This window comes from Phalacrocorax carbo, chromosome 1, assembly GCF_963921805.1.
Source record: "Phalacrocorax carbo chromosome 1, bPhaCar2.1, whole genome shotgun sequence".
NCBI classification, from domain to species: Eukaryota; Metazoa; Chordata; class Aves; order Suliformes; family Phalacrocoracidae; genus Phalacrocorax; species Phalacrocorax carbo.
In genome coordinates this window covers 208,857,242-208,882,214 of record NC_087513.1, presented here as the reverse complement: position 1 = coordinate 208,882,214, position 24,973 = coordinate 208,857,242, and the positions used below count along the sequence as shown (strand labels likewise).

General features: G+C 38.7%; 1 protein-coding gene across 2 annotated transcripts in view; it reads right to left on the bottom strand.

The window, feature by feature from the left end:
- The window catches only part of GRM5 (glutamate metabotropic receptor 5), a 283,397-nt gene that overhangs the window by 143,329 nt on the left and 115,095 nt on the right, over positions 1-24,973 (bottom strand). For both annotated transcript variants that reach the window (XM_064441396.1, XM_064441395.1), the window contains exon 3: positions 12,570-12,819. In XM_064441396.1, coding sequence (XP_064297466.1) covers positions 12,570-12,819 — 250 coding nt within the window. The remainder of the gene's footprint in view (positions 1-12,569; positions 12,820-24,973) is intronic.

Genomic DNA, 24,973 nt, shown 5'->3' with positions numbered 1-24,973 from the left:
ACCAGACGAACAACCTGCAGTTAGTGTCTTGGCTTCTGGTCAGTCACTTCTATGCAGGAGTTTCTAGACATTTGTATAAATACCTGTTGTTAGAGCAAGCAACTAAATAACCCATTTTAGTATGTTACTTCTACTTAAACCCACCCCCCCTCCAAATCTCGATTAAGTGTACAGCTAACATTAAGCCCTGCATTTTGTGACACTCATCCTCCTCAGGATATTGCTCAGCTAACAATACATCACAGTATAAATTTTCATCCTATCAGAAATGCTCAGGTAAAATCAGGTTTTGGGTGGTTTACATGCACTTTTTGTTACTCAGACAACCTTCAGGTGATGCACATTTGGCTGTGAAAAGTGAACAGATTTAGCCAAACCCTGAAACCTTTGAACACATGTAGAGTTTGGAAAATTGTTCAAACAGAAACATATTTAACTTTATCTTAACTGCTGGGATGCAAGGACTAATTTTCCTTTTGATATATGTTGGTAGAACTGTATTGAAAATCACCTCAGCCAATCATGGTTAAAAAGAGTCAGCATCCAAGCTTAACATTGATTTGTACATATCAGCACTTAACGACAAAGAAAGTTTCACAACGTGCTAGCTAATATGTATTAAATCACAATGTTTTATAACTATATGTTTTCCCAGGATAAAGATGAGTTACTTATTATGATTCAGCCAGTCTCCACTTCCTTCATTGTTACTAATCAACACAAATAAAGGTTGAAGGATATGGCCTCTTAGTAAATATAGATTTTGTTTTATTAACGTTGCCTTCCTAATGAAAATACTGTTCATTTAATCCATTCTGTTATTATACTGTTTCTAATTAATAGGAAAATATCAACAGAATTCAGCCTGGGCGTTATTCCTTGAAATAGTACATGGCCGTTTTATCTGTTCTTCCTGAAAGCAGTATCTTCTTGCCAAGATTTATAATGTCTTTTCAAGGCAGTAGTGAACTGAATTCCACCAGAATGAGGTTTAGAGAGTTTTGGTATTTCATCCACGTTATCAGTCGCCTTCAGCCTTAACCTCTGGAGACACGATGGCTTCACTAGAAGCTATCAATTCAGCCATGGTGAGGGGGAAATGCGGTGCTGTGTGTGCTACTTTGTCATTTTAATAGAGTGATAGAAAAATGAATTACACCACAAGTTTACAAATCAGAAGTTTTTATTACCCTGAGTAAGATTCTTCCATAATCACTCAGCAGTGTTAGTGAGATGGTTCCTTGGTATAAATCTCTGCCGCATAGGTAATGTTTTTATGTTCAGATCTTCAGGGTGTTTTAAGTACTCTTAAATCATCTCAAATGTAGAGCTGGAGAAAGCACGTCTCTGCCTTTCTGATTCCCACTTTCCTTCTCTAACCCAAAAATGGAGCATGTGTAAAAATAGCCACAAACTTGGGACAACTCAATGAATCCTATTGACCCAGTACTTCCTTCCCTTTATCCGCCCCACACTTTTCTTTTGTTTATCTACACAAAAGACCTCTGGGGAATGCAGAAAGTAAGAAGTGAACAGAATTGATGGCAGATTTGCTGGGAGAAGAGGCTGTTCTTGGACCACATGATCTGGAACAGACGCTCTCTATCAGGAGGTGGTAACATGGAGCTACAAACTCCTAGGTCTTCTCCTCTCATACTTTCTCTGTATCTAGATGTGTGTGTGATTTGTGTGTGTGCAGTGAGTCACTATTCCTAGGTGTAGACTCTGGGATGATGCAGATAAATCAAAAAAAGAAAGAGAAAAAAAGAAGTCATGGAAAATAACATACCCACATACTACAGAGAAAGAGAATAGAAAGGAAACAGATCTTAACAACTAATCAGTACCTTCCAGCAAACCTCTATTAGTTGCAGTGTTCATTTTAAAGGAGCAGAAATAGGTTTGGGATTTTTTGGACAAACATATGCATTTTTTTTGGACAAACATTTAATGGAAACCATTTTAGGCTCACTTAACTTCATTAACAAAAAATTTATAGCTCCTCTAAGACAGTACTACCTTTCATCCTGTTCAGACTACCTTTAAATCTTTCTAGAAATATATACTGGATCACATTTTTAGTCTTAGTTTTAATTTTTTAAATAGTTACCTTTTGTCTTGTGGCCTACACAGAACGGTAGAATAACAATGCTAGAATTTAAGATCTTCATTTCTTTTCACCTCTTGAATTCTTGTTTTTGAGAAGAAAGCGTCTCATCTTTTCTCAAGTTTAAATAGAAAATGTTTTCATTGTTCCAAGAGTATTTTTAGTTTCTTTGCTTAGACTTGGAAGAAACTCTTTCATCCTCAAAATAGACTCACCTCAGAAAATTCTCTGTGGGCACTGCCTATCACTCTCAGAAGACATATTTGAAAAGAACAATCTTAAGTGAGCACCCATAGACTTCTCCCATTTTAAGTTTTACTAAGCTGTCAGATAGAGTAGACTTTAAAGTAAAATGTAAAATCAGAAGCGTGGAACAGAGATGCACCCATAAATGGACATAATTTCCCAGCAATGCCACTGACATGATTTCATACACAACTACAAGTACTGGTCTGTTGGCAATATGGAGCTGTCTTTGAGATTTCCTCACTGTCTATTTTTCAGCTGTGTGGGTCATCTCATGGATTTGTCCTTTTGCAATGAAAATAAATCCTATGTAATGTTTCAGGATTCTTTGCCACCTCTTTTTCTGTGCTTTTCCCATGTCTCATTCCCACCAAGAGAATAGAAATGTCATTAACCCAAAGCATAAAACATGTTTTCCTTTCATACTTAAAGTTCTCAAAGCAGATTGAGGGTAAGCATAAGTCTTCAAATATATAAATAGTAGTCTTAGAAAGGCAGGGAATTAAGTGCTTTCTTAGTTCACGTGAATAGGATAAGAAGTAACAGACTTAAAAAAACAGTTTAAAAACCTACATTAGACATTAGTAAGAGTATAAGGAGTAGTTAAGCATAAGAAACAGCTGCCTGAGGAGGCTGTGGAGTTTTTATCTTTGAAAGACTGTAAGCAGATCCATCCAAAGGTGGTTCAAGCATGAATTAGGTAGAGACAATACTGCAGTGCAGAAGTGAAAGCCTTGAATGACATCCTGAGTTCCCAGCCAGGGTCATTTTCTGCAGTGCTAAGGCACAACTCTACTCAAGTGTATTGACTGGCAAAGCTACCTTTCCTTGGTTGTTAATGCCAGTATTAGATAAGAAAGTTCTGATCCTTCAGGAAGTAAATAATTAATTGGGCAGACTCATGATTTGTCATGTCATGAGAAGGATATATTCATTACTAATGTCAACTAATTGTTTCCTATTGAGGTCACTAAAATCATGTTGTATTATGGTAGTACTTGAATAATCAAAAGAGCTTGGAACTTCATAGTCCAAAGGACAACACAGGTACATAGTAAAATACAGCTCCTAGCCTGATTGCTCACTGCCTAAAGTAGTCATGAAAGAGACTTACAGAGAAAAACTAAGACATATAAATGTAATGACACATGCAAAATCACTAATAAATAGAGTGCAAGTACTAGTATTAAAGCTCATTATCTCCTAGGACTAAGCTCTGCATTCATTATCTGCCTCTTCTGTCCCTCTTTACTCAAGGCAGTGCACTGCAAAAGGGCTTCCCTTACAAAGACACCTACTTTGATTTAGGAGGTTCCTGATTTAAGAATGCTCCAGGAGAACTTTATTCCATCCAGGCCTGGTGTCACTTTTTGCCACTCATTTGCTGTTGGTCACTTCCAGAAAAAAACACACTGATTTGGTCGACCTTTGATCTGACTTGGTACAGCCATGTTTATTTTCTAATGTTATGTTTTCAGACGTGTAGGACCTGAATTTCTTCTCAGAGACGTATGTATCAGTTATTGACATAAATAGGTGTGCTCACTTGCCAATATGCACACTAGGAAATTATCTGATGTTTGTTTGAAACCATGTCACACCCACACACCCCCCAGGGAAGTTACAGCATTCCTGTAAGGGCAAAATGAAGACATTCTTACAAACATGCTTAGAGGTTACTCCCATTCCCCACTACCTCCATCCATATTAGTGACTGTGAAATTGGACTGCAAGGTGCAATGTTTATTAGAAACAGGTCAGAGAGATAAAAAAAACGGGGGGGATTTTAAAGAGAGAGAAGATGATTAAGAAAATCAGGTGATTGATTTGCTTTCAGTGTAGAAGTTTGCCTCACCCATCTCCCTAAAATTCTCAAGCATAGCTTGTGGCGTCCTTACTCATGTTAATCATTTGTGATTCATACCACAGGAAGAAAATGGTGTTTCTTTCAGTAATTACACAAATGGCCTTGGCCAGGCACTCTACTGTAGACCTCTGGAGCAGGAAACAGCTGGGGGCTACTATTGCTCACCTTGAGGGTCTCTGAGCTCCAAGACTGCCAGGTAAATGGAGACCACAAAACTCCTTTTAAAAGCTAAGTTGTTCTTTAGCCTCTAGTCTGCTTTACCTCTAAGGACACTCTTTGGATATAGGAAGGAAGACAGCTTTTCACTTCCCTGATCTCTTTTACAGCTCTAGAAAAGCAAACCTTTGTTTTACTTTTAAGTTCTTTGTCTTTTGGGTGGCAATGAAGATTCTGACTTAGTGTTGTTAATTACAGTGCATTTAATTACTAGGTATAATACAATAGTTGCTTCCTTGGGCTACACACTGGTGCCTGAACAAGAGAACTGAGAGATATGCTTATAAATATCTTCAGGGTGGGTGTCAGGAGGACGGGATGGGACTTTTTCAGTGGTTCCCAGTGACAGGACAAGGGCAATGGGCACAAGTTGGAACACGGGAAGTTCCACCTGAATAGGATGAAAAACTCCTTCCCTGTGTGGGTGCCAGAGCAGGGGCACAGGCTGCCCAGGGGGGCTGTGGGGTCCCTTCCCTGGAGACATTCACACCCCGCCTGGACACGTTCCTGTGCCCCCTGCTCTGGGTGTGCCTGCTCAAGCAGGGGGGTGGGACGGGATGATCTCCAGAGGTCCCTTCCAACCCCTGCCATTCTGTGATTCTGTGATTCTGTGAAATAAGTGGGCAGCAGACATTTGCCTCAGAGGAAATAGCATTCAGGTAAGACTGTAACAGGTTCCTATCTACCATGAACACAAGAACAGTGATCAGACTCCTTATACAGGCTGGGCTTGCATGATTATACTCTGAAAGTATTTTTTCACCTGCTTATTCTGTCCCCAGAGAAGAGATTTGTACACTTATATTACATTTAGCTTCCACATTTTTTTTCAAAGATTATCCAGTTAGAACTATTTTAGACAGAATAATTTTCGCTGATTAATTTTTCCCTGAAGCAGCAGAAATAGCCAAAAGTGAATTTAGACAATATTTCAGGTCTGCAAAATTTCATATCCTCATTTATTTTACAGGAACTTCTCTGCCAGTGGACTTGTACAAACACAGAAGAAGGCATGTTAGCTGATACCATACAGCATACTTTGAGGAGGGAAATTATTACATCCTCTGCAGTGAGACCTTTCTTCATCCAACAGACACTTTTACAAATATCACAAAAGACCTCTTTTTAAATTATTGAAAATAATTAATTTCACCCAGATCATCTATCTTGCTTTAATTTTCCTTCAGCAATAGTTACCCTTTTTGGTTGCTAACCAGATTTTCTTCATATATTGCTGGCTTTCCTATAAGCCAAATTATTTTTGGGATTTCCTGGAACTAATGGTTGTCCACATTTTATTCTCCCTCCTTATATTCATCTCTACTACTCATCTTCTACTTAGCTCTTTTTGCTGCAACATCTGTGACCTTCAGAATCAATAACAGATTACTCCAATCCATCTGGCTCATGCCTTGGACAGGTGAACTCTTCACTGGGTAAAAATCTGGCTAGATGCCCGAGCCCAAAGAATGGTGGTGAATGGAGCTAAATCCAGTTCGTGGCTAGTCATGAGCAGGGTTCCCCAGAGCTCAGAGTTGGGGCCAGTTCTATTTGCTATCTTTATCAATGATCTGGATGAGGGGATTGAGTGCACCCTCAGTAAGTTTGCGACGACACCAAGCTGGGCAGGAGTGTTGATCTGCTCAAGGGTAGGAAGGCTCTGCAGAGGGACCTGGACAGGCTGGATGGATGGGCCAAGGCCAATTTTGTGAAGTTTAACGAGGCCAAGTGCCGGGTCCTGCACTTGGGTCATAATAACCCCAGGCAACACTACAGGCTTGGGGAAGAGTGGCTGGAAAGCTGCCTGGCGGAGAGGGACCTGAGGGTGTTGATTGACAGACGGCTGAACATGATCCCAGCAGTGTGCCCAGGTGGGCAAGAAGGTCAACAGCATCCTGGCTTGTATCAGCAATAGTGTGGCCAGCAGGAGCAGGGAGGTGATGGTGCCCCTGTACTCGGCACTGGTGAGGCCACATCTCGAATCCTGTGTTCAGTTTTGGGCCCCTCAGGACAAGAAGGACATTGAGTTGCTGGAGCGTGTCCAGAGAAGGGCAATGAAGCTGGTGAACGGTCTGGAGAACAGGTCTTCTAAGGAGAGGTTGAGGGAAGTGGGGTTGTTTAGCCTGGAGAAAAGGAGACTGAGGGGAGACCTTATCGCTCTCTACAACTACCTGAAAGGAGGCTGTAGTGAGGTGGGTGTTGGTCTCTTCTCCCAAGTTACTAGTGATAGGGTGAGAGGAAATTATTTCAAGCTGCATCAGGGGATGTTTAAATTGGATATTAGTAAAAATTTATTCAGTGATAGAGTGGTCAGGCATTGGAACAGGCTGTGCAGAGAGGTGGTGGAGTCGCCATCCCTGGAGGTATTTAAAAGGCATGTAGACATGGCACTTCAGGGCATGGTTTAGGAAGCATTATAGCGTTGGGTTAATGGTTGGACTTGATGATCTTTTTCATCAGTCTTTTCCAACCTTACTGATTCTATGATTTTATGATTCTATGATCCTCTTGGGAGCTAAGCATATATCTTTCTTTTATTAGGATAGGTGATTTGTGAAAGCTAGAGAATACGCATGCTGTTCTGAGAACAGACACTGCTTCATGGGGCCTTCTTCCCTATTCCAGAGAATTACTTGAATTGCTTGTGATCATCACACTTCTAGGATTGGTGTCCTCACTTTATCCACCTTCAGCTGGACATGCTCTGCCAAAGATGGCAAGTTCCCCTTATCCTGAGGCACAGCCTTTTGCGTATCACAGGACAGAGTGAATTCTGAAAATGCAGGATGTGATTCTTGATCTTTGCAAGGACATTAAGGACATATTCATCAAGTCCTGACTGCACCTCAAGGAAGCACAAAAACTCTGTGGGATGCCCTGCAGTTCTAGATTTCCCATCCCTGTTGCAGCTATTGTGAACAAAACAGAATTTTATAACATTTCCGTAACCCTTGACTGAGTAAGTGTCTAATGGCCATGTGGTGGTCAAATTGGACTGATAAATTTTGGCCGTGTTTCTCCAGCTGGACAGCTGAAAATCAGAATCAGTACTAGGACCTAAGGAAACCTTTCCACCTTTGTTAATTTTTTTACTGACTGTGTTTAATTTTTTTAATTTTATGCAAATGCAAGTCAAGATAATCTTAATTAACTTCTCTTTACTCAGACAAGGTAGTTAATGCCCAAGTAAGTTTGACACACAATACGCATACTGGAACACGAAGCATATGGAAGTTCCAGTAATTCCTTGCAGATCAATACTGCCTCTGGAATATCATTTGGAAGCTGGAGATGTTGACCAAGCCATTTTAATTCTATATGTCTCTAGTTTCCCTTCTCCTTTCCCTTCTTTTCTCCTAAAGGTAGGAAAAGTCGTACTGTCTTGTATTTGCAGTCACAAATCCTTTGCAAAATTTCAGTCTCTTGCTTTGTAGGTTTGTACAATGGCTACTTTTATACTATTGAATAAAACAAACCAGGGACAATTATCTCTGGAGGTAAGAGGCATGCAAGGCCTGCATCTACAAACCTTAACACTCTTCTACCCCAGTGTCCAAACTGCCTCTTGGTAGCAATCCCTGACAGTGTTGTCACTACCACCATGTCCGAGTCCCGTCTCAAAAGTGTTAGTTGCTATAGGACAAAACAGTGCCAGCAAGCGAAAAAAGAAAAAAAATTATCCAGTAGTGTAGTACTGTTCTCTAACCTCATTTTATTTAGAACAGTTACAGTCAATATACGTAATTTCAGTTGTGGATAATAGTTTCTATTCTATTATAAAAAATCATGTGAAGTGGCATTGTAACATTTAGTAATCCTGAGAGATGTTTTGGAATCCTTGCGGGTAAAAGGCATCAGATAAAATTGTCACTGGTGAACGTTATCACAGAGGTTTTGTTCAAACATCTGATACGAGTAGTCAAGAGGAGGATGATGAAGGTGTTCACACAATACAAAACAAAATTTCAGCTATTGGGGCCAACTATTATGTAAAATAAAGAACAGCTGAAAATCAAGTACAACAAAGCTGGTTTTATCTGTAAAATTAATACTCCATATTTCCTTCTGAAATATGTCCCAAAGTTATTCTGGTATGTGAATGTATTTATACTCTAATGAATTTTATCTGTAAGGATAACTCCTGGTATATGACCTGTGCATGACAGAAGCAATAAAGACAAACAGATGAAGCCTGGTGTCCATATATCAATTAAGTTGAATAATGGTTAGGTTAAAATAGCATTTTTTTCACTCTTGAAAGTCAGCACACTCACCTTTTTATTTGAGGTTAAGTCTAATTCCTCAGGGTGCCTGAAGTAAATATTTACTGAGCATTTAAAATGTTCTCCATGAATCGAAAAGCTCTGGAACGCTACAATCACTAATGACTTGCCATCTTTCATCTCTGTCACAGGCAGGCAATGCAATTTCAGGAACTGCATAGTGTGTCAAGAGTGAAGTGTATTGAAGGATATCTTTTCTCCTCCCCTTGGGTCTCTACCGGGTGATTTATTTGATACATACTTTCTTTGGCCACTCCATTTTCTGTTTTTCTGAGCATAAAACAGGTGTTATGAGAAATCCATGCCCTCAAAAAATCTCAGTATTTTTGTAAGGCTTCAGACTGGAAATATTAGGGGTAAACCCAATACAGAAATGGAATAAATAAAGCTAAGAGGAAGTGGAAATATTTACTTCTTGTGGCTTCCCATAAAGCTTCTGTGTGGCTTTGGGACTTTAGTTCTTTCTGTGTATTTGGAAATAAAATAATTCTCCACAGAAAAAGGGGGAGGCAAAATGCATTTGTTGGGTAACAGATTAGGATCCATTAGTAGATGAAATTTTCCATGTTAGCCCATTGCATTTCAGTGACTGGAACTCTCCCTATATTTGGAGTGTCCTTTTATATCCTTCTCAGTTGAATGGGCAGCTCAGAGCAACTCTAGGATCAGAGCATGAATGAAAGTATCCTAGTCCATTTTCTTGTGTAGCGTCACAAGAGAAATTAGTTGCATGAACCTTCTTTTATTTCAGATATAGCTCTTTCTCCTTTGAGTGGTCTCAATCATCTATTAATTTCAAAATATTGCTAAATGCCTTTTCCCCATACATAAATGATGCACAAAGTAACCCCCAACATAATCTGCTTGTAAGATCTGGGTTGTCCTGGTGTCACACCCATCCCAGGTCAGTGCCTTAGGCTGTTCTCCACAGAACCAACAAATCAGCCTAGCTCTGGACCAATAGTTAAATATTTGTAGACAACAGAGCCAAACAGCTGAAACCAAGAGAGCACACAGCACATCAGGGTTCTGGAAAAGGGAGCTTTAAATCCGTACAGGAACTCAGACCATCAACAGACAATGACACTATTGTCTCACATCCCATCTACATGAAGAAGCCTTCCTGCAAGTTCCCTGCTTTTTCTTTTGCTTTTTTTCTTTCCCCTCTGCTTAGAAGCTTTGAGATCATCCCACAGCAGAAGAACATTTTTGTGAGAATGAACATTTTTGTGGAACATAAATAACTGCTCCACAACATCCCACACTCTGCATGAGTCTTGCTGCACTGCAGGGACATAAAACAGTCCACTCTCCTGACTAAGGGTGATTCAAAGCAAAACAAAAGTCCTCAGTAGGCAAAACTAGCTGTTTTAGTTCTGGCTCATTGCTGGTTTTAAAACCAAATCTGACCAAATCTATTGAAAGGAGATGGGAGGCTCCTAGATCCTGGAGACCTGCCAGGTGCAGAGCCATATGTAGAGACATACATCACTCTAGCTGTCCTCAGGTGTCAGATGCAGCCATAGAAATGCCATAGAAACGCCCTACTCAGGTGAAGGTAAGCGCAATTATTTTACATCTGTCCCCAGCAGCTACTGGGCGGGGGCAGGTCAACCAATGTCTGAGAAGCCACTTCTCAGCCATTACTTTGTAATCTCTGTTAATAAGTAGAAAAGAGAGAATAAAAATTCCCTACAATTCTCTTTTTCTTTCTCTGTAAACACTTCCAATTCATGCTATAGTTTTCACAGAAAAATTCTATAGTACTGCCACAGGCATGGACACACATAAATTGGTCCAGTAGAACTGAGGATTTTAACTTCAAACAGCTTGCAGTTTAGACTTCTGAGAGAAGTTATCACTTTCAATTTGCTGAATGAAAGTCATATACTGAATAACAACTTTCTTATAATTAGGCATAACAGCTCCCACTGTAGCTAGAAACAGGTATTTTTTACTGAAAAAAAACCAAAGCCAGTTCTCTCTAGACCTTACTTTTCCGAAAAGCTAAGCTGTATTGCTCCATTCTTATTCACAGTCACCAGTTCCTGAAGCCCTTATTCATAAAACCATCTCGGAGGGCTAAATTGAGCACTGTTGTACATAAACAAATCCCATACAAATTTAAGTATGGCTTGGAGTCTGGAGAAGTTAAGGGCCAACATATTTTTTGAAAATGATGGTTATGTGCTTCTAAATTTGGTTGCTGCTGCAGAGAATTGGCAATTTCCTGTTACAGGATAAAAGAAGACAGCAAAGGTCATGTGGCACCAGATTCAGCTAGAGATGGTGGAGGTGGCATTTGCTTCACTTTACTCTAAAAAACTGGCAAGTTGTTTTTTCCACCAAAGCTAGTCATCAAGACAGTCTTTGTTCAAGCTCTTTTCTAGAAAGTGATTTCTCCAAGGTACTTGAAATGTCCATGTTATAAACAAGGGACCTAAGAAGGTCCTATTTTTCTCAATTAACTATAAAGGGGACCGTGATGACAAGTCCATATGGAAGTATCTAAATTGTAGACATCTAAATATGTCTAGGTGAATCTCACCCTGAGGGCTGTGGTCTCTTTGGGTGTCAGTCCAGAAAGGGACTGAGGTAGTCCATGGAAAAGCCTACAGATAAAATGTATTTGAAAGGAAGGGTGGTCACAGCTGCCATTGGAGAGAGAAAAAATACTTAAGAAATTCACATCTGAAATTGCCAAAATATAGGCTGATGCCAAAGAGTAATGGCAGAGGCAGGAGTTCTTGTTGTTGCCTGTTTGCTTTCTCCTTTGCCCAAGGGGAAAGGGCAGCTGTGTGCAGCAAGGCAGACTGGGAACAGAGGCTGTTGTCCTACCAGTGGGACAGTCGCAGCATCCCAGTTCCCAGGACCGCTGGGCAAAGCTGCAGTCCTTACATGTTTTCCTGAAGGTCTCACCAGGACAGATGGTCTCACTGACACTGTTTTATTTGTGTTCCTGTACAGTTCATTCTCAGGACAGGATCAAGTCATCCTTCTAATCATGCACTGGAAAGGCAGCAGGCCACATTAGCTGACTTCTGGCATGTGCCGTTTTGTGGTCAAGACACCATTTTTCTAATCTCATTTAGGGTCCATTTGTTGAATATGTGGCAAATATAAAGATCCCAGTAAGTCTCTGATCTTTACCTCTTATATTTATTAGGTTGTTATTAGTTTTATTACTTTATTAGTAAATAAGATATTATCTGATTTATCTTAAAAGATCAATATATTTTACTTCCCTGTCTGCTAGTCCAGGCTCTTTTCCAGCTTGGCGAACACATCTGAGTGAGTTTTTCTTTCTCCCCTTGGCGGTTAAAGAAGAAACTGCTGATATCATTGAGCTCCACGTAAGAGAAAGAATTACCTATATATTGCTTTTAGGGCAGCATGCACATGACAGCACATTGGCTCAGGAAGAAAAGGTGATGGTTAACACACTTTGTTTTGGGAAGATCTATTTCATGTCCACCCAGAAGCCGCATCGGCAATTCTTAACACAGTGTTATTCAAATGGCTTCAGGCCATATACGTACACGATGCATTTTAAACTACGGTGAGCAAAATGGACGATACAAATCAAATGGTTTTGTGTCAGCCTTCCCTTACACAATTCTATTAAGATTGGTCAAGCAGACTTGCGTTCGCCTGGCATGTCATGAGAATGATGTGTGTGCTTGTAGAGTATGTGCCACTATGACATGGCTGACGTTACTTTCTATCTTTTAGATATGCGCATGTATAGGAGAGACTACAAGTATGTGTTTTACATATGTTTGTCTGGACTATCTTATTTTTCTACCCTTCTCAGTAAAGAGGCTGGCTATAATCGTGTGGTATTACTCACCTGCCCAGCAGCAAAAATTCTCCAGCAAGTCCCAGGCGCCTCATAGCCATTAAGAGCCCTCTCACAGTCATGCCTTCGCAGAAGCAGGCAACCACTCTGGCCTTGGGCAGGTGGCTCCGAAGCTTTCGCAGCAGCTTGTCAAAACTCTGTTCACCAGCGTTGCTATAGATCTTGTAGGAATGTGCAATGCAGATCCCTTCCTTGGCCGCCATATCTTTGAAAGCTTCCATTCCACTTTCACCATAGTTTCCTAAATACAAACAGAAACACATATGCGTATATTAAAATTTGCAGAAGTTTTCTTGCTTTGGAAACAGCAAATATTTTAAAGAGTATGTACCTTATCTGCATAGAGATCAGTGTACCAATCTTAACAAAATAACATTAACATTTTAATTTATTAATCCATTTTTCAAGTCAAGATCGACATATTTTCCAGAAACCTCACTTCTGATTAGGAGCCTGCACCTCTGTTGAAATCAAAGGTTGTTAGGTGCCTCAATACCTTTGAGGATCTGGTCCCAAATGTTTACAACAATGTATGTATAAATTGCACAGTCTCTTCTGATTCTCTTAAGTTGACTAAATGTGGTGAAGTGCTCTGAGGTTTACTTCACAAAATCTAAAAATTTATGTTCAGAATAAATATTTTAAATATAGCCAAAACAAAATAATGACTGATAACAACAGGTCCGTGGTCATAATGCAATCTGAAAAGCAACAATTTTTTATTCACACTGAAAGGTAAAGCTTATCCTATGAAGAAAAAACTTCTGATGACTTGGGAGAATGGGTGGCAAAAATGAGGATTAGCGTTGCAGAGATCACAGGCTCACAGATGGAGTAATTGTACTTCTGTGCTTGTTTTTTGTTTTGAATTAAATATTTACCAACCCAACTGGAAAAACTTCATATTTTCTTTCAATCTATTCTTCCCCTGTGGGATAAACTGACAATAAATATTAATAGATACATTTATTGTTATTTATTCTGTCTCACCATGGAAAATTCTTCATTGCCTGGCCTACATAAAAGTTATAGTGCTTAAACAGTGGGTGTACTGATGCCACTGACAAATCATCCTGACCAGGACTGTCTCTCTGGTTCCCTGTGCTCCTCCATCTGGCTGTCTAAATCTGTTTCATGTCTCATTTGAATAAGAAAGACTTAGAGGCAGGAAATCTTCCTCCAAAGTATTGCCTTAACCCCTCAGTAACATTCCACAGAAACACAGTCAGTAAATTAATAAGACTGAGAGTATTAAAGTAATGGTGTTGCCACGAACTGCTCATCCTTCACTTATTTCTGTTAGTTTGCAAACAGAAGAATTAGTAAGGAAAAGGCTTTCTTTTACCAGCATAGTTACAGGTATATAAGAGCACTGACAGTGAAAATGCATGTGAAGCACTGAGAACCAGACAACTGGATTTGGGCTGTCACCTGGTTTTGTGACCCTGGACATTGGAGCCACCAAGCCTTCAGCTTGCCCGCCTAGAGGATCACCCCTGTCACTCTGGTGCTAGACTTTAGATGCTGTATTAAGCTCAGCACCATCTATGAATGTGAAAAACATTGTCTCCAGGCTGAAGATCTTACCATCTGAATAGCCAAAAAAGACAAAGAGCAGAAGAGGGGAAATACCATTACCTTCATTTCACATCAGGAATGAATCTCTGAGACCTTGAAATTTCCAAATTGTACCCAACCAGAACAGCAGCCTGAATGCAGATCCCCTTAGTTAATATGAATTTCACTTCCCTCCCTGCTGTGATCAGGTCTGATGGAAAAGCCATTACTATGCAAATTGTTGCCTGGATGAAATGTCATAGGATTTTTAAATGCTGTTGTTGCAGTACTTCCTGGGAGTTGTAAATCAGATGCCCAGCGCTTCCCCATGTGTCATGCTCTTAGGGCAAACTGTTTCCTGTAATACATGAGCTTCAAGTGATTCCCATGAGATGCAGAAACAGTTCAGCTAGAAGTCAAAAATGTGGTGCCTCATGAAAAATATATTATAGCCCCAGAAGTCAGTCTGAAGGAAAAATGGGGGTCAGTCACATATAACTCCCACCGGGTCCTGGGGCCATCTAAAATAAAATTAAACTGTTTGATAGGAAATACACTACTTTGTTTAAAATTATTCTCCTTTAGGTCAATGTGGATCAAGATTAAATGTTCTGTTTCATTTTTCCTAACAGAAAATAAAAAGGGAAAAAAATCGTATCAAACTTTATCATAGAAGATGGAAGTTGGAGGAAAAGGAGTTCCATAGTATATCTCATAGAGATTGACATTCTGAAGACTTCATTTTCAGTCAAAAGACTGTCAATGGAAAATTCACAGCCAGGTCTAATTGACTTACAGAACTGGATCTCTCAATGTTCCAGATAGTGCAGTCTTTGTTTGAAAGTGTTATAAACATACAAACTGTTACCCTGGGGCTTGCTATAAAGCCAAGAATAGGTTTAATTACAGTACTGAAAAATAGTAGGTCTTGCAATGAACATGAAGTGCATTAACTCCTTTCCAGTCAAATAAGGATTGCTCTGGCACAAATGCCATGGTCTCGTCATGTATCAAGACAGTGAGATTTTGTGAAACCATACAGAAAACAATGCGTCATCCAGAATGAGAGGAAGTATATTAAACTACCAAGGCTGCTTAGCAAAGTGTTATGTTCTTAACACTTGGAGGAAAAAACATCCTGGCAGTCCAATTCTGAGAGTGACTGAGTTCTCCAACTGGGAAAACTGTAGCTGTATGTCATGAGCTCAAGGGAGATTTGATGGAAACAGAAAGCAGCTTTGCTTCAAGATGCTCATACAAATACACCAGTGGATCTCTTGTCATGATCATTGCTGATTAAACTCTATTTAATTAATTATTCATAGTGAATTCCCCTGTTGTGCAAGAGGTTTGATGAGGTATGTATATTTAATTTGAACTATACTGTGGGGATAATGAACACTCCTTGATGGAAAAATAAATTATTTTCTGCTGAACACCTTTGTACCACATATGGGGAAGAATTTCTTCAGTTATCTTTCTTTCTGTGGAAAACCTGTATGTGCATGAAGGTATACATGTAGCAGTGAGGGAATGGGAGTGGAAACTGGGTAAGCTACATTACATCGTTTCCCTGAGGATGGGATGTGAAGTTCACAGTGGAAGAGCATCTCCATGCTTTCTGTATGGAACTGGGCTCCTCATGGACATTTTGTTCTTGAACAGTGGCATTTCCATACTATTGAAACTGCCACAGCAAGAGCAAGTTCCTACTGACTGGGCAGTTCCCACTCTTCAGCCAGGTCTATGACACAAAGGGAAGGATACAGGGACTTTTGGGCTTGCACACGTAGATTGACAAGGTGAGGACTTATGGAGGCTGACTCTGAGAAGGAGTTTGTAGTTTCACTTCTAAGTGAAAATTAATTCAGAAGCCCTGTGTTGGAATTAAAGCAACATCTTCTGTGAGTCCCCTGTGATGGAAGCTGCCTATGTCCTGGCAATCTATCCATGTAGCTATTTTATTTCTACTTCTAAATTTAAAGAAAGATCCTAAGGAAAAGTTAAGCAGAAGGGAGGGATTGATTTACTTCTGCTTGGCTAGTCCCAGTTCAGCAGAAAAGGCTCAGCAAACAACCCAAGCTGGAAGCACGGTCACTTCAGATCCTCCTCCCTCACCAAACTCCATCTCCATTTCCATATTTGGAAACCAGCACCTCTATATTGTGACTGGTTCTGCTGGAGGAGGTATCAAAATTTTTTACTAGATGCTCAACTCCTCTTGAAAGTTGGTCTGTTGGTGGCATAATCAGAGCTGCTAACTGTTGATAGCTTTTGTAAATACGTCCTATACTCATGGCAACAACTGGCAGCTGGGTCCTTTTAAAATGCCAGCTTGAATTGTGCATGTTGCCTACCTGAACGTTTGGCCCTAAGCCCAGTCCAAAAGCTACTCCCATATGTCTCTGCATATTTAAAAAAACCCTATTACATCATCATGCAAAAGACTTATCCCTGCTTCGGAGTTGGAATTTTGTTCAAAACTCAAGCATATGCGTCCCCACCTACAGTCTAACTATAACAATCTGTTAGTTCCACTTCCAATGAATTGGTACTAGAAACTATTAGGAATCTTAAAAAGAACAGATTGTGCTTTTTTTCCAGATGAAGCTTAATATAGTACAGTACATAATAATACTTCAATCTGATAGAAAAGGGTCAGACAAACTGCAAGCTGCTCTTGCTGCTCCTCCTGTCCAGCAATTGAGCCAATTAAACTATCTAAACATAAACCACTAAGATCTTATCTGCTCTACAGAGCAAAGCAACAAGGTTTTTAATCTTAAAATAATAAATAAAATACACTGAGTCTCTATCACACTAAAGGTTATCAGTACAAGATAAAAACTGTCTACAGCCAAATGGAATAATGAACTATGTTTTCTCCTGCCCAAGGATTTTTGGGGTTTCGCACATTTCTTTTTGAATACAAGAACTTTTTTATCATTAGCTGCACATGCAAATTGTTATTTGGTAATTGTTTGGTTTATAAAAGAATTTCAGTAAACATAGATGAGAATCAACCTTCAGGAGAGATTTAGGATGTAAAATTGCTTCAGGCAGAATACAGAGGAAATTCACAAAATAAGAGAAGAGGAGGTTCAGGTGAAATTGAAAAAATGCATTATGTCATTCATCTAGATGGTAATAATCCTACCTATTACAAAGTATATTTATGTAAACAGAAGTGCTACCATCATTTTTATAGACAAGGAAGAGCAAAACATGGAATAATATTCTATGCTGTATCCGAGCCACAGAAAAGAAGCCAAGTCAGGTTAAAATTCTGAGTAGATGTTTTGCAAGCAATACAGGGAACACAGAGTTTCATTTTTTACTAGCTTTCATTAGCATTTATAGGATGAACTTTGCCAGAAATACCTAAAAAATACCCTAAGTAGGTATAATTTTGAAAATGGCTGTAGGAGTAGCGGAAGATATTTATGAAAGGCAATGTGTTGGTTGATTACCAGGATGATCTTCCTGAAAGTCAAGGCTACAGGGAAGTACAATAGTTTCCCAAATGGAAATGTTAGAATTTTCTTTGAATATTACAATTCAAATTAATCAGGACAAAACACCAACAGTACCTAATACTACTGGTACCTACTAGATATTGTCCACATTTAACTGCCGTAACTATATAAGCCTTTCAAAGTTTCATCACTACTAAAAATAGTGACATAATACCAGATTTCCGAGCAGCTAGAGCAACCACATGTCACTGATGTAACCTCATGAAAATCACAGCCTTCCTGGTACAGTTACATCTGCAAATAGAGCGGGACAATAGAGCATTATTTCATTTTAAAGGGTATAAACCAAATGAAATCAAATCACATGTGCCTGAAATTCTGCAGTTGCCTATGTGTGCTAAAAGGGAAAAAAAAAAGCCCCAAACCTGTTTTCATTTGATAAAAGCATTTTCTTTAAATGATATTAAGTGGGTTTTCAGTTTCTATATTAAGCATGTATGTATACAACAACAAAAAAATAAAATAAAAAGGTCATTTTGAAAGCAGCACATTAAAAAAATACCTTACATGAGAATAGTTCCTCAATATATATTCTGCTTAAACATCTCCAACCCGATCTTTTCCTTAGTAATCACTCAGAGACTGGGCTTTTCCAGGTCAATTATCTTCAGTGCTAGATAGCAACTTCAAGGCCTTTGAGCTCTTTCCTCATAAGATATTCAATCTGAAAGTCTGAATTTCATGGAACTATATATATATTCTAGTATTCTTGTATATATGTATATACACGCACACACACATCTGTAAGGATACTATTTTATAAACTAATCTCTAACATTTGGAATACAAGTACTCAAATGATGTTCTGGTGAAAGGACACCAACCTAGACTAAGTCCCACTAGGCTTTCCTCAGCATGACACCACGTTATATCTCCCAGCAGCACGCCTCACTTTGAGCTGCACACTGAAACAGCCATCATGAAGTTCTTCATACAGGCACTGCAGAGCTGTGGCACGGCACAGCACGCAGCCAGGATGGAAGACCTCTGGACTAAAATATGGCCTGTTATACGCAATTAGTTTTCACACAAGAGTTGTTTTCTTGTTTTCCTGTGATGTTATGCTCTTTGGCAGGAGTTGTTCAAGAAGGTTTATCTGTTGCTCCTCACACAGAACCAAGTGATCATGTTGAGGAAAGGTTTCTACAAAGAAACGACTACTCAAGCAAAGCAGCCAGACAATGTTGGCCGAGCTTGGAGAGGTACCAGAGAACTAGAAAACAGCAAAGGAGCAGCACAGGGCAAAACTTCACTCAGTGATTAATTTAAGAAAACTACCTATGCATTCTGAATCAGGAAATGAGTTTATTTTTATTTCAAAAATAATTAACTGAAATATTTTTACATTCAAAAATAAATTCAGCATGTTTAATTAAGAAATTAATTAAACTCTTTTCTGTGAGGTTTTTAAGTTTCATCTACTAAGTATTTTCTGGCCAGAAGTTTTCATTCGAAGGTTTTTAGACCAGCTCCATTCATTAGATCTTTTTAAAAATAAATAATATTTAAATTATTTAGTGAGGTAATATACAATATGCACAAACCATAACTGCACTTAATTAAATTAAATATATCTGTTCATCATCTCCTCATCTGAGAGAGCTCAGAAGTATCACTTTGATAGCAAAGTTTCTCTTCTCTTTCTCATCTTCTCTTGGCTATTTTGAAATAATAAATTCATTCCTCTTAAGAAAATAATGACCTAGTTTCACATTTTAGTGCACCTCAATTCTGTTTATTTATAAATTATCACTTCATAACTTAAAAAAAGAGACTCATTTAAACACTGCTGTTATGTGAGAACAGGGAACAGTCTGGAAACAGCCTTTTCTGTACAATCCCTTTGATCCATCCTGCTAACTGGCATGTCTGCAGCTCTGCGGCCTTGTCCACTGAGCAATGTTTGAAGTCCTCTGTGATGCTAATGTCTGCTAAAGGATTTTTAGCTTGACAGCTTTTACAGAAACATGCTGCCATCTCTGCCTGCTCTCCTTGTTTTCAGACTGGAGAGATTAAAATTTTTCTATACTTTCTGTTTGTGAAATAGCTCTTTCTATCTACCTGACTCTAAGACATTTCAGAATGAAACCATTAATGAAAGCACAATTCCTAGCGGACTCCAGGGATACTCTAACTTTTCTTTGATTTTTATTTAGAGTTATAGTTTTCAGTTTTTTGTTTGGTTTTCAGATAGAAATGAGGGGACGTGAGACTGACATTATTGGACCAGAGGCTGTTCCTTTCAGGAGACAAACGCTGTGTTAGGAAGGAGAGGGCTTTGCAGTGGGAACACTTTGGTCTATGATCCTGTATTCTTCATTGGGGGCGTAGTGAATTCTCAAGGAATGCAGCTTGCCTGGGGTTTCTTCACTAATATTTGGACCCAGTGTCAGTTCTGGCTTAGGCTATTAATTATTACATTTCTCAAAAGAGTTGGCCCATTCTACAAGTGAACAACAATATACGCTTCTGTATATTTAAAACCTGGAACATACCTTCATGTAATATTAATTCTTAACTCTCCTATGGTTCATGACTGGTCTTTTCTGAAATACACTTGATGTCTTATTCAGCTGTTGCAGTAGATGAGCACCACCAGAAGTCACCCAGCAGAAAGAAGCATAATTCAGGGATTAGATAGGCTCTGAAGGCCTTCAATTAACCTTATGGGTTTTCTGGTAAGTGCCTCTCTTTCTGCCCTACCTCTTCAGCTGTGAAATGGAGGTAAAAATGTTTTTCTGACTGTGGTGTTGCAAGAATAAATGTATTATAGATTCAGAGAAGCTCAGGTAACTACAGTAATGAGCCCCACATTTATGTTAAACAGACTGAACAACACCTGGTAGCTTTGCCTCACAAAAATTCACATTTGCTAAGTTGTAACAATAACCACGTCATATTTATTATAGCAGTAACCACTTCTGTATGACTAACATCTGTTTTAATAATAACATCTAATATTTCCCACAGTGATTGTAGATGATGACAAGGCTACTCCAAAGAGAGCACCTTAACTTCACTTTAACTAACATGTACATTCATATTCAGCACATTCATTTGGGACAAGAGTGGGTTTTGTGACTCTCCCAGTCTGAACTCTGAAAGCAGCAAGGTCTGTCAGGAATGCATTAATATTTAGAATAACAACTGGAAGGCAGAACTGCAACTGCATTTCCCAGGAGTACTTGTCAAAAGATTTTGAAGGGGATTATATGAAGTTTCTTGGGGCATATTAATCATTCTTAGAGTATCCTGTGTAGGATGAGAAGGCCTGTACTGTGTGACTAATTACTTTCTTGGATATAGTCTCATTCTAGGAATACGCTGGTTACTTGTTTCCTCTTGGCAGATAACACTAGATTGCATCTAAGAAGAATATTTGAAAAATGCATTTGAATATGTTAGGGGTACAGGTGGTTTTCAAATTGTAACTTCAGAGGGTACTAACAAGCTGGACACTACCATCCTCTGCTTTTGGATGCAGAAACTAAAGAAGGAAAAAAATAGTAATAGGCAAGGGTTGAAGGCAAGAATATGATCTCCTGAATTTCAGACTAAGCTGCCCTAGGGCAAAAGAATAGTTAGTTATTAAATAATTAAATAATATTTTTTGTTTTAGAAGCTTTTTACAATGGTGGAGTTTCCTGGCTGCCTTGAACAATCTGTCCCGAGCCAAACAGGTCTTTTCATAAGTTCCCCTTCCCTAGTTCTTAATCTCTTCTTCTATGTTCTCTTTCAAGCCTATTATATCTTGTCCTATCAGATATGAGAACAGCTTCTCAAATTTATGTTTTCAGAAGTCCTTTACAGCTTTGAAGACAACCACTAAGCCTCCACTTAATTTTCTTTTCTTTAAGACTAAACAAGTCCAGTTTTAATCTGATGACCCTGTTTTCTACACTTCTTTTCATATTCCTGGTTTTCTTGTAGTTGATCTCCCATTAGTTTATTTTGTCCATCCAGGATAATGTGCAGTGGAGATATGGTACTTTTCCATATTGTACCTTGCCTGAGCAGGGTAGAACTGAAAGACTATTTCATATCTCTAAAATGTATTACCTCTTTGTATACTTTCAGTATGATATTTAGCTTTTTTAACAACAGAATGACACTATTGACTCAAGTTTATCTTGTGATCCATTTTAATATTCTGCAGAACTGCTGCTCAGTTTATCATTCCTCATCCAGTATTTAAGCGACAGATTATTCTGTTATAGGAGCAGCTTTGTCCAGCGTGGCACTGTTTCCAGATTTAATAACCATACTCTGTTTATCATCATTCAAATCAGCGTTGGAAATATCAGTTGAACATGGATTCAAGGCAGATCTCTAAGTAGACCACTGAGCTTCTCTCTCCTGTTAGAAAGCTAACAAGTGAAAAATACAGTCTGAAAAAAGTTTTAAAGTCAGTTGTGCACCTAACAGAGGGAAGTCTAGATTAATATATTCTTATAAGATTGTTCATGTGTGATAATTAAAAAATTAATGATTTTAAGATACACTCATTCCTCACACTGGGTACTAGGTTGGCTTGATACGATTTATTTTTGACGAATACACACTGTCCTTTCTGTATGACACCAGAAGGAAATTGCCATTTCTTGTGAACAATTGTTTTTTTGTTGCAGAAGTGAAATTAGGTTGGCTGAGCTCTCTCCTCACTTTTCAAGATAGGTAGTGTTACCTCATTTCAGTTTGTTGGAACCTTATATGTATGACAAATTTCTCCAGGAGAAATATTAAAGTCTTCAACACTGTTTCAATCAATTCAGCAAGGTAGATAAACCAAATATTTGGAGCATTTATCATTATCTAATCTCTAGAAATTTCTATAATTTCTGAATTCTTCTTCACTTATTTTAGCATTTACTTATTTTAGTATGACAGTCAGAATTTAGGTACTTGAACAAAATGTAATCCTAAAATCCTTAAGCAACTGCTGCCTAGATTTGAAAATGTCACTATTTATCAAGTCTTCTTCACATTCAAGTCTCCAAGTACGTGTAAGATGTCTCTACATCTAATGAGTCATACATCCTGAATTATTTTTTCACCAGAAAGATCATTTTAATAAGATGGATAGATTGTGGTCTCACTTCTTTTGTATTCTGTCTTTTCCACCTTCTTTCCAAGAAAAATAGGTTATACACTGATGAGTATGGCACTGTTTCGGACACTGAATGAGATTGGACACACTCAGGCTAAGGAGGGAATGAGACCTAAGTTTTCAGTATACCCTGGGAGCATACTGTAGTTACTAGCCTATGATATAAAAAAGCTGGCCTCCTCTTCTACCCATGTCTTAAGAGGAAACAGAAGTCTATTTTCAGGATAAGATTCAGACTAGAAACCAAATGAACAGTAGTACTTAACGATGTCGTGATCTGTATCTGCCGTGTTCTCTTGTGCGACTTAACACAAAGATTTTCTGAACCACATGTTGAAGTATATTGCCCTATTCAGATATTACATAGAGAGCTTGGGTACCGAACACAAAGCTAGGTATCACATAAGAAGGATCAGGAACCTAAAAGTACAGGTTTTGCGATACATGCTTCTGAGATAGATACACTCCTTACTGCATCTAGCCTGAAGTCTTTCTGGGAGACAACAGCTGTAGCTGAATATAGTTTGATCTTTTGACTATTTAGGACTTTCTTTAAGTTTCTGGTCCTCTGCCTATAACAAGATCGGTCCCTAGCCTCCATTTTTATCTTTTTCGATCTATTTTTTTTGGGGGGGGAAGGGCTGTTGGGCTGTTTATGTAATCCATGATGTAATGAATGGAAAATAAACTAGAAAAATTATAGTAAATGTAGAATAGTCGTTTAGGGGAAATTTTGAACTCAAATTCCTGACATCTTTTTTATAGTTTTATTAAATATTTTCCTCTAAAGTATCTAATTGACTGATCCAACACCAGAGTAACAAAACATTTCTATAGCACACTCATCTGCTGCAAAGAAAACAGTACTGAAAGAAACCCCAGAGAGTTCTGCCTTCAGGCAATGGAATAAGTGGGCAAATTAATCTATCTGGGCATGGACTGAAGTTGCCAGGCTGTTTCACACAGGCCATCAAATGACTATTAAGAGAGTCCTCCTCCACCCCATTACTACTTATTACACCATTATATTAGTAAGAGAACAGCAGTGTTAGACTTGATGTCTCTTTGTTCCCTTTTGGAATAATATTTACTTTCAGCATGTTTGGAGCCATGCCATATTTTCATGAGCAAATGTATTTTCTTCAAGAAGGCTCTCCGTAGCCTGAATGCCAACGTCTCAGGGAGGGATGGAGCGATGGGGAGCTGATCCTATAGGATGGTTGACATTACATTGCAAGTTTCAGCTTCTGCAGGATCAGCATTGGCACTTGGCATGGCAGATTAATGAATGTTCAGAGCATTCAGGAAGATCAGTCTGTGCTCGTTTAGCTGGATCTCCCTGTCAAGTGCCCTTTAATCAGCAGACAGTAAAGGAAATGTGCTTTGGGCACTGCTGTTGCTTTACATACTGCCATTGTTTTCTTAGGTGTTGGAAGGAAAGCTATCAGCAATATGCTTACAGACAGCAATGCTGCAGATAAGTTTTGCCTAAGGGGGCATCTAAAAATATACGCAGTTCTTCTAGAGTGGTGGGCTCTTCCAGAAAGACATGGAGTAGAACACTTTTGGCCAAAGAGCAGATAGCAAAATGTTCAGAGGATCTGAAACTCTTTTTGACTGTGATATGTTCAAGTGCAAAGATGATGGCCTCATGCTATGTGCTAAACACTGTCATCTATCACATGTAGCTTCTTCTGTAATGATCTGAAGAGGGAACAAACAACCTTGATGAAACTTGCAAATTACTTTGAACAGGACAATGTTGAAGATGCCAGCTAGGATACAGAAACATTGCAAAGGTTTCTAAAGATATTGTTGACTTGGCTAGAAATTTGGGAAAAGAAAGAGACTCACCTTGTCATACTTAAACTAAAAATTCTGGACTGGGTGGAAGGATAATAACAAAGGCAATAGAGAAAGAAAGAAAAAAAGGCATAATTTTGCAGTTAGATTTGATTAAGTAAACATGCAAGTGACATGTCTATTTTGTTTATTGTTTTTTAATTGTTAGCTTAGACTTAGAGGAAAAAATGTGATTTCTGTCACATCAAGTCTTTGAAAGAAAGATCATTTTTTCTGAATGTTTTTCCTCTGGGAAAAAAAAGCTAATTATTGGACCTTTATTCCCCTAACTGCAGGTAATGTTGTCTCATTATGATCCCTAGAAAGGACGTTGGAAATGCAGTCTCAGTTTC